Consider the following 12,129-nt stretch of genomic DNA (forward strand, 5'->3'; position numbering starts at 1 on the left):
GCCTAATGCATCCATTCCTTTGCCTATGCAACAAGCTGCTATTCTTCCTAAAGCATTTTGCTCCTTTCACTCCTTGAGGGTACAAATCTGAGTGGATTGACTGATGTTGGATAACATGTCCGCAGTTTTAGCAAGCACAAACTACATTAACTTTGGGATGTAATGGTACTCTAACCCTACTGTGGTGGGTGGAGAAGAGCAGTAAATATTACTATAATATCTAACTTAAACTAGCAAAGTCTAGTGAACAGCAGCAACATCTACAAAATTAGACACAGTTTTTCAAAATATGTTGGATTCAGATAGATTTCTTTTGGCATGGTTGCACTTCTCTTGAAATTAGGCCCTATAGGCATTTTGATAAACAAGTTGAATACACTGGGACATGACTTCATGTCTGTGCATGAATACTTTTCTCCAGTTGTTGCTGTTTAATTACTATTTTAATTGCACTGAATTAGCATCTTCTTTCTCAACACTATCAGCAAACTGATATAACAGGCATATTACACATACATTTCACTGCAGAACTTCTGTCATAGTCTAACTATCAGTATTAGAGTTCAAATGTAAAAGGCATCCAATGAAACTGAAGGATAAGCATGCATGGACAAGGGACCTAATGAAATCTGAGTGTCTGCACACTCGATTTGCTACAATAAATAAAGTGGAGCCCAGACAGCCCAAGTATGTATTCTTATCTTCCATGAATATAAAATATTTCCAATGATCCATGGAGAATTTTGACTAGGTTTGACTGTCACAGACTGGTATTGAAATGCCATTTAATTCTAAGCTATTCTATATTTAGCACTCAGGGCTGGTTTTAAAAGTTTCTGAAGCCTTTAGATATGTTGCCTAGGAGCAACCACCTTATGAGATCACAGCTATATTTAGATATAGGTGCTACTTTTGGCATTATCTCCTTCTTCAGGATGGGAACAATTCATACTGTTATGAACAGTTTTCTGCTAGTATAGTGTTGGACAAACTGGACACTAGACATTGGTTTGGGGCTAGTTCTCTATGCAGAGAAATGGGGATGGAAGCAGACAGGGGAGTACAGAGTTCTTCCTACCATGGCTCCTTTCATGCAGGACTGTTATCAGCCACACCAACAAAAAGAGATTTTTCTCACAAAACAGAAATAGAAATGTAGAAAGCCAATAGAAAAAAGAAGGTTTGATACTGTTGACACACTGACTGGCTTTCATAGTATGGGCCAGGCTTGCAAGCACTGCATGTCACAGAGTCTAAAGGAGCAAATGCTATGGTTAGTAAGGTACAGAAGATTTGGAGATTCTATTCCTCTGTCCCAGTGCACCCAATGAAGAATTTTTTTCCCGTATTTTCTTGTGTCTTATATAGTTTTTTATTATTTTATTTTTCTTACTTGAAATAGTCACAGTGACTGAGTCTCAGGGAATTTTATATGATAGATGCAACAAAAGGAATAGCATTTACAATTACTGGTTTATGTTTCAGTTTTATTGCTTTTTCATGATATTGACCTTCAGAGCCTTCTTACCTTGAAAATAACATTTATCCTCAGCTTTTAAACTTGGGATTTTTCTGAGTGCTTTATTCTAAGAGGGGAACAAAATTACCCCAGCCAGAAAGAATGGCATCTTGTCAGCTGCTGCATGCTTCTGCTCTAACCAAACAGAAAAATGGGTGGTATCCCATCTAGAGAAATATTTCAAGCTTTTTGGTAAATAACATGTCACAACTTTCACATTAGTTTGTAGTATATGCCAGCATGTGTTTTATTCTCTCTGTAAGTACAGTGCCACAATCTCTACATCCTGAATGCAAATGTCATTAATTATAGACTGGGAAGTACGGTTAAGCTGCCTAGTTATTTGACGGAAGCAATCCAGTGGGATATTCAGTATCTTATCATAATCATCTGTTTCAAATCTTAATTAGAAGCTCTTGGCTGGTTGGAGTTGGGTTTTTTTTAGACAACTTTTAATATAACCTTTCTGATGTAAAAGCTTTGCAGATTGGAACATCGAAGATTAATTTCACCTATTATTTAAAATCCTACCTCCTGGTGAAGCTGTAGATATGGAGTCTCAACAGACTTGTAGCCACTTGTTCAGTGCATTTTGATGTACTGGTTTAGGTCTTGTGACTACAGTTTTACATAGCAAATCATCTTTTAGGAATTATTTTTACAGAATGGAGTGCAAGGGCTTAAATTCACATTGGGTTCTTATGTAGGATTCATTTGCAACCCAGAACATCAGAAAAAGCTATTTCATTTTAAACAAGATGCTACAAGTGAACGTGGGAGAAAAGCAAAAGATAAGTGGGAGAGACAAGAGTTATCAACTAAAGTCACAAGATTAACCAGACCCATTTCTGCATAATTTGAAAGCCTCTGACTATTTAAAAATTGATTAAGAAGTCGCATTTACATCCTGTGGCACTACTATCAACACATGATGGATACTGAATGCAACATACTTCTCATACAGTCTTTGTCCTCTCATGAACACCTTCACCTCATTGTCCAGTGGAAATGTCCCGTCGTCTTTTCGGAAGCGATAGAACAGTTTGACATCCTTGAACTCCTTATGCTCATCACAGACTGAAACATACAACAGATTAAAAGAATCTTCATATAGATGTTAAGGAGTTGAGGATCAATTTAGCAGGTATCGCTGCTGAACTACAAAGTAAGCATGTATGGAGCCTAAACCCTGTATTTCTGAGTATAAAATTTTATTTAGTCCTAATAACTGATGACAGGCTGGAGAAAACTTTTAGATATGTGTTCATCAGTTTTGTGAGTATTATTGCAAACATAAAGAGCAAAAAAGCATCCATCTGCTATATACCCAGAAAACCTTTTGATGAAAACAGCCTGTTAACTGTTTAAAAGGTCACCAATGTAGAACACCCGATAATTTCAGGATTGACAAACTTCTTGAAGTTCTTTGTATCAGTTGAGCAGTGTAGGAAACCCAAGACTTGCTGCAGAAACAGTTACCCATGACAACTAGCAAATGGTAGGTACAACAGGAGCACGCTAAGGAATGATAAATTAAGTTTATAAGACAGTAGCTGGTGATGGGCTCTTGTAAATGCAGAGCAGAGCTCCAACAGGGCTATAAATTAATAGCAAAGGTATCCCAACCAAGATGCTACTGGCAGAGTTGTCAGACCATGTACATGGGCTCACCTGCTCCACAACAAGAGCAGGAAGTGGTACCCCTTTCACTGGACATGGGAGTTGAAAGGATGCCCTGAGCATCCTGCAGAACCTGATTGAACTTCCCTGAGTTTACCCTAGCTCATTTCACAAACTATTTTATTAAATTTGAATGCAATGTGTGAACATTTTCAAGAAACACCTGCTCTATGTGTACTATATGCACACATACATATAAAATTTGTATGGAAGTTATGGTGTGCAACTGTATCCTGAGGCAGGAAACGTTTAAAGGTTGTTAAAGCTTTCAAAAAGCAGTCAGCAATGAAACATCTATTGCTCAATTAAATTAAGTCGCTCAGGCATCCACGCAACTCTTCACTGACATTTTCTCAATAGAGGATTAAGTAGTCAGATCTGAATACCCTATAATTACTTTATTCTTTAACTATCTACCGTGAGTCCCAGTTTCCATAACAACCCAGCATTTTAATTTAATAGCCAAGCAGAAGCTGTAGAAGTGTCACTCATTCAATATGTGCATTTCTTACTTTAATTAAGGTGTTGTTCATGTATTGAGAGAGCAGTAGTATTGCTGCACATACAGTGACCCCTGCATGAAGTCAACATTCGTCTGTTCTCAGGCGCTTGGTATTTCTTAGAAAAGAAACAAATGGTACATTCTGCCTTTTTGAAATAGGTAATACTATACACTTGAAATAAAGGCCTTGGATCTTCTTTGTTTGTGTGCTTCCTAGCTTTTTTTGTGCACCAAAAGGCAACTAAATGCTACTGCTGAATTGGAATTCTCTTTTTCATCAGGATAAATTGTTATTCAAGAAGCTGAAAAGAACAGATCTCAAAGAGGCATCAAGTTTAGGAGAAAATTAATCAGGGCACAGTCGGACCACTAACTTTCGTGCAGCTGTACCAGCACTAATGTTTGTGCAGCTGGTGTGAGGGACAGGGCCAAGGAACTAATCCGTCTGAGAAAAACTATCTTTTTCTGCCAGCTGATTTTTCAGATGGGTTTTTCAGCTGGAAAACCGTGCTCTGGGGAGCAGGGAGGTGAGGACAGCAGGGAGAGAGGGGACATGATCCAGCTGGGGATCAGCAGCAGCATGGTCTCCAATAATTTCTTACCCTGTACTGACATGGGGAAGATCACTTCACACCTCTCCAGCCTCTCCTCAGGACACAGGGGACCTTGCAGAGCAGCACAGTTCAAGAGAGATGCTCCCTTTCTGGCAAGGAAAGGATCCTACCTGCCCTGTACTTGGAACAGCACGAGTAGGATTTCCCTTTGTTTCACAACAAAACATAGCTTAGAACTTTTTAGCAGCTGATATTGCACTTACCATGGTGGATAATGCTGTGATCCAGTAATTTCTGCACCAGTTTAATTGCCGTCTCTCGGTCAGAGGCCTCCTTATGGTCAATCAGCCAGTCGATCAGCTCTTTGGCAACAAAGCAGTTCGGGTACGTCTTGAGGTGGTGTCGCCGATCTTTAATGACTTTTTCTTCATGCAGTCGGAGCCTGGGGGTCAAATCACCTTGTGAGTACCATTTGCAAAAAGCCTCTGTAACTAGCAGCACTGGGATAAGAGTGGAACAGAGGCACCCAAGCCCTGCTCACAGGGTGGGCTTTGCAGGTGTTGGATGGAAGAGGAAGACACTTGGTTACATGTCACCACTGGCATCTGACCACCAGGCAATCCATAGCAACCATTTGTTACATCTTCAAACCCCATACTGGGAAAAACTTGTTTTCTGCCAGTGGGAAGGACTAAATAATGAAGAACAGCACAACATACTAAGTCCATTAAAATACTTCCAGTACCTCAATTAAACTGTCAATAATTTGGAATTAATTTTCCCACATTATTAATACAATCCATACTACTCTTTTATTTTTGTGGTATCACTGCTGTAGTTTTATTTTTTTTAAATCTCATTCATTTTTTTAACTGTAGTTTCTTCCTTGGTTGAGTAACTGCATTTTGCTTCCAGCTGCACAAGCATAGCGTTTCTGACTTAAAATTCAGGCACAAAGCTGTTCCAACGCAATGTTACATAGCATAAGAAAGTTGCCTCCTACTCCAAATAAAGGAGAACTAATTTCTCACTTGGGGAGTTGGTGGTAAATGCTATCTATCTGCCAAATCTCCCCATCATCTTGAAAGCAAGTTGGTTGGCTGGTTTTGGGATGTTTGGGTCAGAATGTAGACCCTGATCAGAGTAAGGGATCACTTGTTAGTAAAGTGTCTGGGGTTTTGAAGCCTTTAATCTGGGTTGTTTTTTTTTCCAAAATAAACAAAATGAGTAACTTTATCAATAAATTAATGGAGAGAGATTTTTAAGTTTTTTAACAATTTTCTGCTTCCTTGTTTTCATTTTAATTAAGAATTTCAGTAAGTCTGGTTTTGTAGTGCCGTTTCTACACAACAGTTCTGAGGAAGGAACAGAAACCACAACACTTGAGCACCTACCACAAGCAAAAATATTGCTATTCATTTCCAAGTGGCCAGAATCCTACCTTGTAATAACTCTCACTGATTTCAAAGATGTTCTGGGTAATGCTGTAATAATTGTAGGGAGTACAACTATGTCTATTTTCTAGAAGGCGGTTAACATGAGCCTTGAGAAGCACAAAGCGGTCCAACCAATTTTCCTCTCAATGTGATTCCAGTATGAAACAATTCTTTGTCTTTAGAGTCAAAAAACGGGAAAATGTTCGGCTGAAATCATTAAAGAAAATATTCTTAAGGCATTAAACAAGGTTTATTTGGCTCCTACCTAAAGATAGTAGCAAAGCAATGTTTTTGTTTTGCAGCATTTAGCCTATAACTACACTGGAATAGCCAACCTGTGATATTAATTCAAAACCAGCTTTGCAAACATGACAAAAAAATGAAGACTTTTGTATTAAAAGTACTGATAAATGAGATTAGTATTCTGGAAAGAAGTGCTGGTAAACATCCCATGCATTGTGAAATTCTCTGAGCTAAAATACCTTTGCTTAAAGCATGTTTTCCAGATGTGCTCTAACACTTGTTGCCATACTTAGAAAGAAAAGCCTACACAGTTTCAATTATACAGCATGCAATTATCAGAATGTCTGATGGAGCTTTACATTTAGAATACATTCCAGGTTATGATAATGTTAATCCAGTATTATGTTGCACAATAATGTGCAAGAACAAAACTAGGGAGGGAGCGTGTAATGCATGTGCAGATGCTTTGACCCAGCTTCCAGTCATCAGTTAAAGTCTAAATGGATGGAGTTCATCTGATACACGAGGGAAACCCCCTTCTGTGAAATTCTTTGTCCAAATGTTGCATAAGAGTGTGCCGGGACTGGTCTGGCATTCCACAAACAACCCAGCAGCCAAGAGCCCCAGGAATGAGAATTTATGTCTGAAATTCTGACTGCAGGCTTCCCTGCAGTTGGGGGGTTTATAAGTATTTCATGTTCTGTGTCATGTCAAAAGACACTCGTTCCCCTTGCAACCCTTTTCCTCACTCTGAGCATTTATAGGGTCTCTCTCTGTACCTTTTTGCCTATAATTATAAAACTCATAAAAATTTTATTACATTAATTATCTCTACCCACTTGCTAAAGTGGCTCCAAATTTGCTAAGAGGTTATGAAATCACAAAGTCAAACAGAGCATGACCATGTAAGCCTCAAGAAACCTTAGAAACAAATTTACCACAATTTCCAAATGAAAGTGGGAACCCTTTCCTGCAGTCCATAGCAATCGTATCCACACTAAATTATGTCCAGGCTAATTTCTTTGGAATAAAGAACGGAAAGGGAATTCAGATTTTCTCCCCAGTGGTATATTCTGTTCTCTCTGTCAGAGCTCCATCACCCCTACAAACCTGCTAAAAATCAAACTGTCTGGAAGAGGAGTACCTCCGTAATCTGAAATTGCACGTAGTGTAAACTACAAGTATAAAACACTTGGGTAAAGTTATTGAGCATGTATCGCAGTATGCAAATCAAAGTAGGAATTCCAACAATGTGTGTTCAGAAATATTTATCAGAGGCCAAATCAAATGGGATAAAATGGAAAAAAAATGTCGCAGTGAATGCAATTATACACTGGAACCAATGCTTAAGTGAAGTGGTAAAATCTTTATCCCTTGACACTGGGGAAAAGGCTTCTCACCGAAAGGCGCTGATGTTTTCCCATGAAATAATGTTAACAATTTCTCATCGGGTACTCTGCATGATGAGTGGAAAAGACCTAACTTGACATCAGTCACATTTCTCTCTCCAGAAGTTTTTCTCAAGAGCTGCTTAGGAGAGTTAGCTCACTGACAAACCCTAACCTGTTTGAGGAGAGAAGAGAGAGAAGAGAGGGCAAACAAGAACTAATGATGGGGGGACACCTTGATTCAAAACAAGCCTTTGAAAAGTTGTCCCTCTTTCTATGACTTAATAGCTCAACACCAGGAACAATCTGATGCCCACCACTACCTCACCTGTGTGTAATTCTACGTATTATTCAAGATTACCTGCCAGATTTTGCACCTGGGGCCACAGTCTCCCTTACCTGCAGAAAATAATGTGAGAACTAAGGCGTTTGAACCACTGCCTGTGAACTGTAACCCTTCAATGTTTACCAATTGATATCCATGGCTCTTATTCATACTTACAACACATAAAGACAATCTGTATTTGCAAGCATGCATGCCAGAACAGTTTTCCTGGGGGCTTGTCTAAACAGGAGTTGCTCCTAATTAACAGTATGTAGGGAATCTTGCTCCAAATAGAAGTGCCTTCCTCCTGCAAAGCATGAAATGGGATAACCCAGCCATACTGCTCCTGCTTTGCACTAAATGTGTTCAGAGTTAATCAGGAACAATATGTTGAGCTGTTATTAGGCATTTTCTTTGCCAACTATCAGAAAAGTCATGATAATGGAAAGATCTAAATTTCTGCCTAGAAATAAAGAATCAAGCACTAACTTGGGAAGCCATCACTCTCGCACCTACATGAAACTTCCATTTTGTTTTCCTCCAGGGAAATTATGCATTTTGAAGTTTCTTTGTCTTTTCTGAACCATTGGATAAGTATTTTACAAAGGCAGTGCCTGCACAAGAGACCAGCTTTCCTTTTAAACCCCTGAAAAGACTGGCCTGCTGGCTTTAGACAGTAACAATGTCACTAACTGGACCACAGTCCAAGTATCACACTCAGCTATTTCCCTCCAATAAGTCCAATAGTTTGTGCTTGACTGGCATAGATCTTGCAGAGCACCAGCCTGTGCTGATTTCTATGCATGAGAAGACAAAAAGCCTCCTGCTCTTCTTGATAGTTTTCTGAATAATTCATCTATCACTTTCTAGTAGTACATCCTATATAGACCCTATGTTTATCCTGGCAAGGCTCAGTAAAAATGTACAGAGAACAGATTGGTTCCTGACACTCACTAGACAGCACGGTATGAAGACTTGCATACTGTGCTCACCTCATTCACCTCTTTTAACCTTCCTGAAGCAATTACACACACACATACATATGCATTTATCATGGCATCATAGAATCACAGAATAATTTGGGTTGGAAGAAACCTTTAAAGGTCATCTAGTCCAACCACCCTTGCAATGAGCAGGGACATCTTCAAATAGATCAGGTTGCTCAGAGCCCCATCCAACCTAACCTGCTGCCAGGGATGGGGCATCCACCACTTCTCTGGGCAACCTGTTCCAGTGTTTGACCATGTTAATGAGTCCCAGCATGCTCACAGGTTACTGCTACGTCACACTTTGCTTTAGCATATATCCTTAGTTGCAGTGACTGTCCCAGCTTCAGCACTGACAGTCAGCATGCATTGAACAACTGCAGTTTTATCACCACAAGGTAAACTCTGAACAAAACCATACTGGATCCCTTGAAAATTAACAGTGCCACGCAGAGGTGAAAAGCATTGCAGGTGGTTTCTGCCATCTTCAAATTAATTCATAAGTTTCATATACTTGGAACTTCTGTCTGAGAAAGATTTACTTATTTCCAATTAAAGCAAGTCACAGCATTCTTTGTAATAAAAACATATGGACATAAAAATATCTTGACAAAGATGAGGAGAATTCATTGTGACTGAAGAGCACAGGCTTTCCACACATCTTCTCATAGGTGTGGAATAGATGCTCCACTGGCAGGTACAATTGGGTTTTCCATTAGATAATCCACTTCTGTAGGAAACAGAATAGTTTTGTGTTGTCCCAGAACTCACGAAGTTTGGCTGTTTTCTGAATGTAAGCATATGATCTGCCTACAGCATGGTACTCAGGCATCTTACTAAAGCTGGCATTTTCCAAAGTACCTTGGTAACTTAGAAGCTTAATTCCCACTGAAAGTTAGAATTCACAGGTCAGCTGCAGACCCAGTTCATTACAAAATAAGTGATCATATGGTGGCGTTTGTGGTTATATACTCACCCAGGAAAACACAGAACTGTGTGAAATATTCTGTAAACTAAATTGTGCTGTCAGCAAAAATAAAATAATAGGTCAATGATGTTATAAACTTTGCACAAAGAGGCTGCTGTGAAGGTACCCTGCAAATGTGATGTGCATTGCTGGGACAAGCATTTCCAGCTGGGCTTGCCAAGTCCCAGCTGAAGTGTTAGCAGTTCACTGCTGCCTGTTCCTCTTTCTATTTATGCTTCAGCTCTGCAATCACTCAGTTCTGTTACTTGATATTCACAGGAGCTAAAATACCCTTTAAAACATGGGGTCATCCTGGAAATAGGATGCAGATATTTCTGAGTTGGTAGCTGTGGCAGAGAAGGAATTCTACCTTCTGAAATAGGGTTAGAGAGGTTGTCTTCAAAGTAGCTCCTGATATCAGATCTCATCACTGTGTTCATCTCCACTTTTTTCCTGAAGCCATGTAGTCAACTTGAGGACATGCCAGAACACAGAGCCAGATAGAGATTTCAGATAAACCATCTCTTGGTGCACTGCAGAGGAAAGCCTAAAGCTTCCAAAGAAGTGACAGTTCACCACTGCCCCTGTGGTTTTAAACAAAACATTGGGGCTGCCTCTTTTATGAAGCCCTTTTTTATAAGTGCAGAAAGTAATAAAGTCACTAAGCCTGCAACCAAGTGTGTGCAGGGACATCCTCAATACTCATTATAGCTTACTTCAACTGACAGGGGTCAAAGCAAGCTCTGGGGACCAGAGACAGGCACGGCTCAGCATCCAGGATGAAATCAGAGTTCTGTCTTTTGGAGACACTCTTTCAGCCCACAGATTCAGGCCAGAAATTCAGACCCACAGCCTCCCTTGTGAGTACTCCAGACTGGAGAGGAAATTATATCTGTGTGTTTGTATCGATCTGTCATAAAACTAGCAACCACTTGCAAAACCCAAGTTTGGATTTTTAAACCTCAAAGGTGTATAATCTGAGCCTGTATCTGGTCTTCATTTAAAACAATACATCATGATGTTGTAGACGTGGTAAAACACTGAATGTGAATAAGATCTTTAGATTAACTTTTATGTCAAGTTTTGGAATATATATGTTGGCATTTTTCTAGGATTTGACTCTGTAAGGGAAAGGAACGTATTCAGGGGGCAAATGACTCCCCTCCACTTTTCTCTTTGGGCTGTGATACACCCACATGTGAGGGTAGTCTAACAGTAACACCAAATCAGAACAGTATTTTTTCACCTCTTTCTCAAGAAGCAGGAAAACTCAGTATCTTGCAAGGTTGCAGATCGAACAACACTTTCTCCTTATGTCCACAAGTGGCTGATCTCCCTGCCTGCAGAGCGATTTCACTTCCATTTCACTTTTAATCAAAACGTATATAAACATGAATAATGCTCCCAACTGCCTGAGCACTTCAATTGTGAAAGCTTCTGTCTCACTGGAAAGCACAAAACCAGGTTCTAAAGACAAGGACACAAAATGCAGGCAAGCTATTATTTCACCTGCACCTAGTCATAAAGAAACTGGAAGTCTGCCTGTCTCACTCCAGCTGCTTGCTTTCTGGGCTCAAGCTGTCAGAATCAGGAACTCGCAGTTCTCCTTCTTAACAAGGAAGTCAAATATAATTGTGCTTCTCACTCATGTATGGATGAGCTGGGATGCACACACAGGACAAATGCATGCAGATCAAGATCTATGGGATACTGCTATGTGGATCCCCACAAGAATCAATGTACGTTTCACTTAAGAACAAACCATCTTTGCTTATGTCCATCAACTAAGTTTTTTCATGCTATTTTTCTGTCTCCATTGCAAGGATATTCTTAGACTTGCTAAATCACTAAGTGCCATGGGGATTAATTTTCTTGGGGATGTCTTCCCAATTCTAAACTGAAGATTTCTACTATACATTACCTAAATCTGAAAGTGCATACCAGAAAACATGGGACAACTGTTGTTGTAGATGTCCCTTCCCTGGATTAACACAGTAGCCAAAAGCCACTAACTCTTGTGGACTTTGGCTGAAAATCATTCTCAATAAAGAAAGTATTTTACAGATAGAAAACTGAGCAAGGAGCAGGGTAGGAGGCCAGTGAAAATCAATGAAATTTGTGTCAGGGAATGAAGACCTGTTTTCTCAGTAACATGGCTGAGAGGTGAATGTTCCTTTGAAATGGGCTAAACAGGGTAAATACAGGAAGCCCTACAGCTACAGCTGTTCCTGCTAGCACTGCCATTCAGAAACCTGGCGAGACAGACCAGGAACTGGGGAATAGGATGCTGGACTACAGGTTTGCATTGCTGTGGTCAAGAAGGGGGGCTGCAGTAAGGACAAAAGGGGCTGTGGGTACCAGAAAGCCCTGCTGTGTAAGCCCACACCCCAAGGGGGTAGGGGAGCCAAAAAAAGCTACAAGGCAGAGGGCCTTTATGTACTAAGGCTGGCATTTCTTTTACACTTACAGGGAAAAGCTTGAGTATGATCCTGCTATGCTCTTGCACTGTGTAAGAAATTAGGTCTTTCC

At 39.9% G+C, this 12,129-nt stretch overlaps 1 protein-coding gene across 2 annotated transcripts in view; it reads right to left on the minus strand.

Annotated features, from left to right (window-relative positions):
* DEPTOR (DEP domain containing MTOR interacting protein) overlaps window positions 1-12,129 on the minus strand; it is a 72,230-nt gene that overhangs the window by 42,780 nt on the left and 17,321 nt on the right. For both annotated transcript variants that reach the window (XM_031044451.2, XM_005143830.3), the window contains 2 exons: window positions 4,519-4,697; window positions 2,473-2,596 (listed from right to left, as the gene is read on the minus strand). In XM_031044451.2, the coding sequence (XP_030900311.2) occupies window positions 2,473-2,596; window positions 4,519-4,697 (303 nt within the window). The remainder of the gene's footprint in view (window positions 1-2,472; window positions 2,597-4,518; window positions 4,698-12,129) is intronic.

Source organism: Melopsittacus undulatus, chromosome 1 (genome assembly GCF_012275295.1).
Source record: "Melopsittacus undulatus isolate bMelUnd1 chromosome 1, bMelUnd1.mat.Z, whole genome shotgun sequence".
NCBI classification, from domain to species: domain Eukaryota; kingdom Metazoa; phylum Chordata; class Aves; order Psittaciformes; family Psittaculidae; genus Melopsittacus; species Melopsittacus undulatus.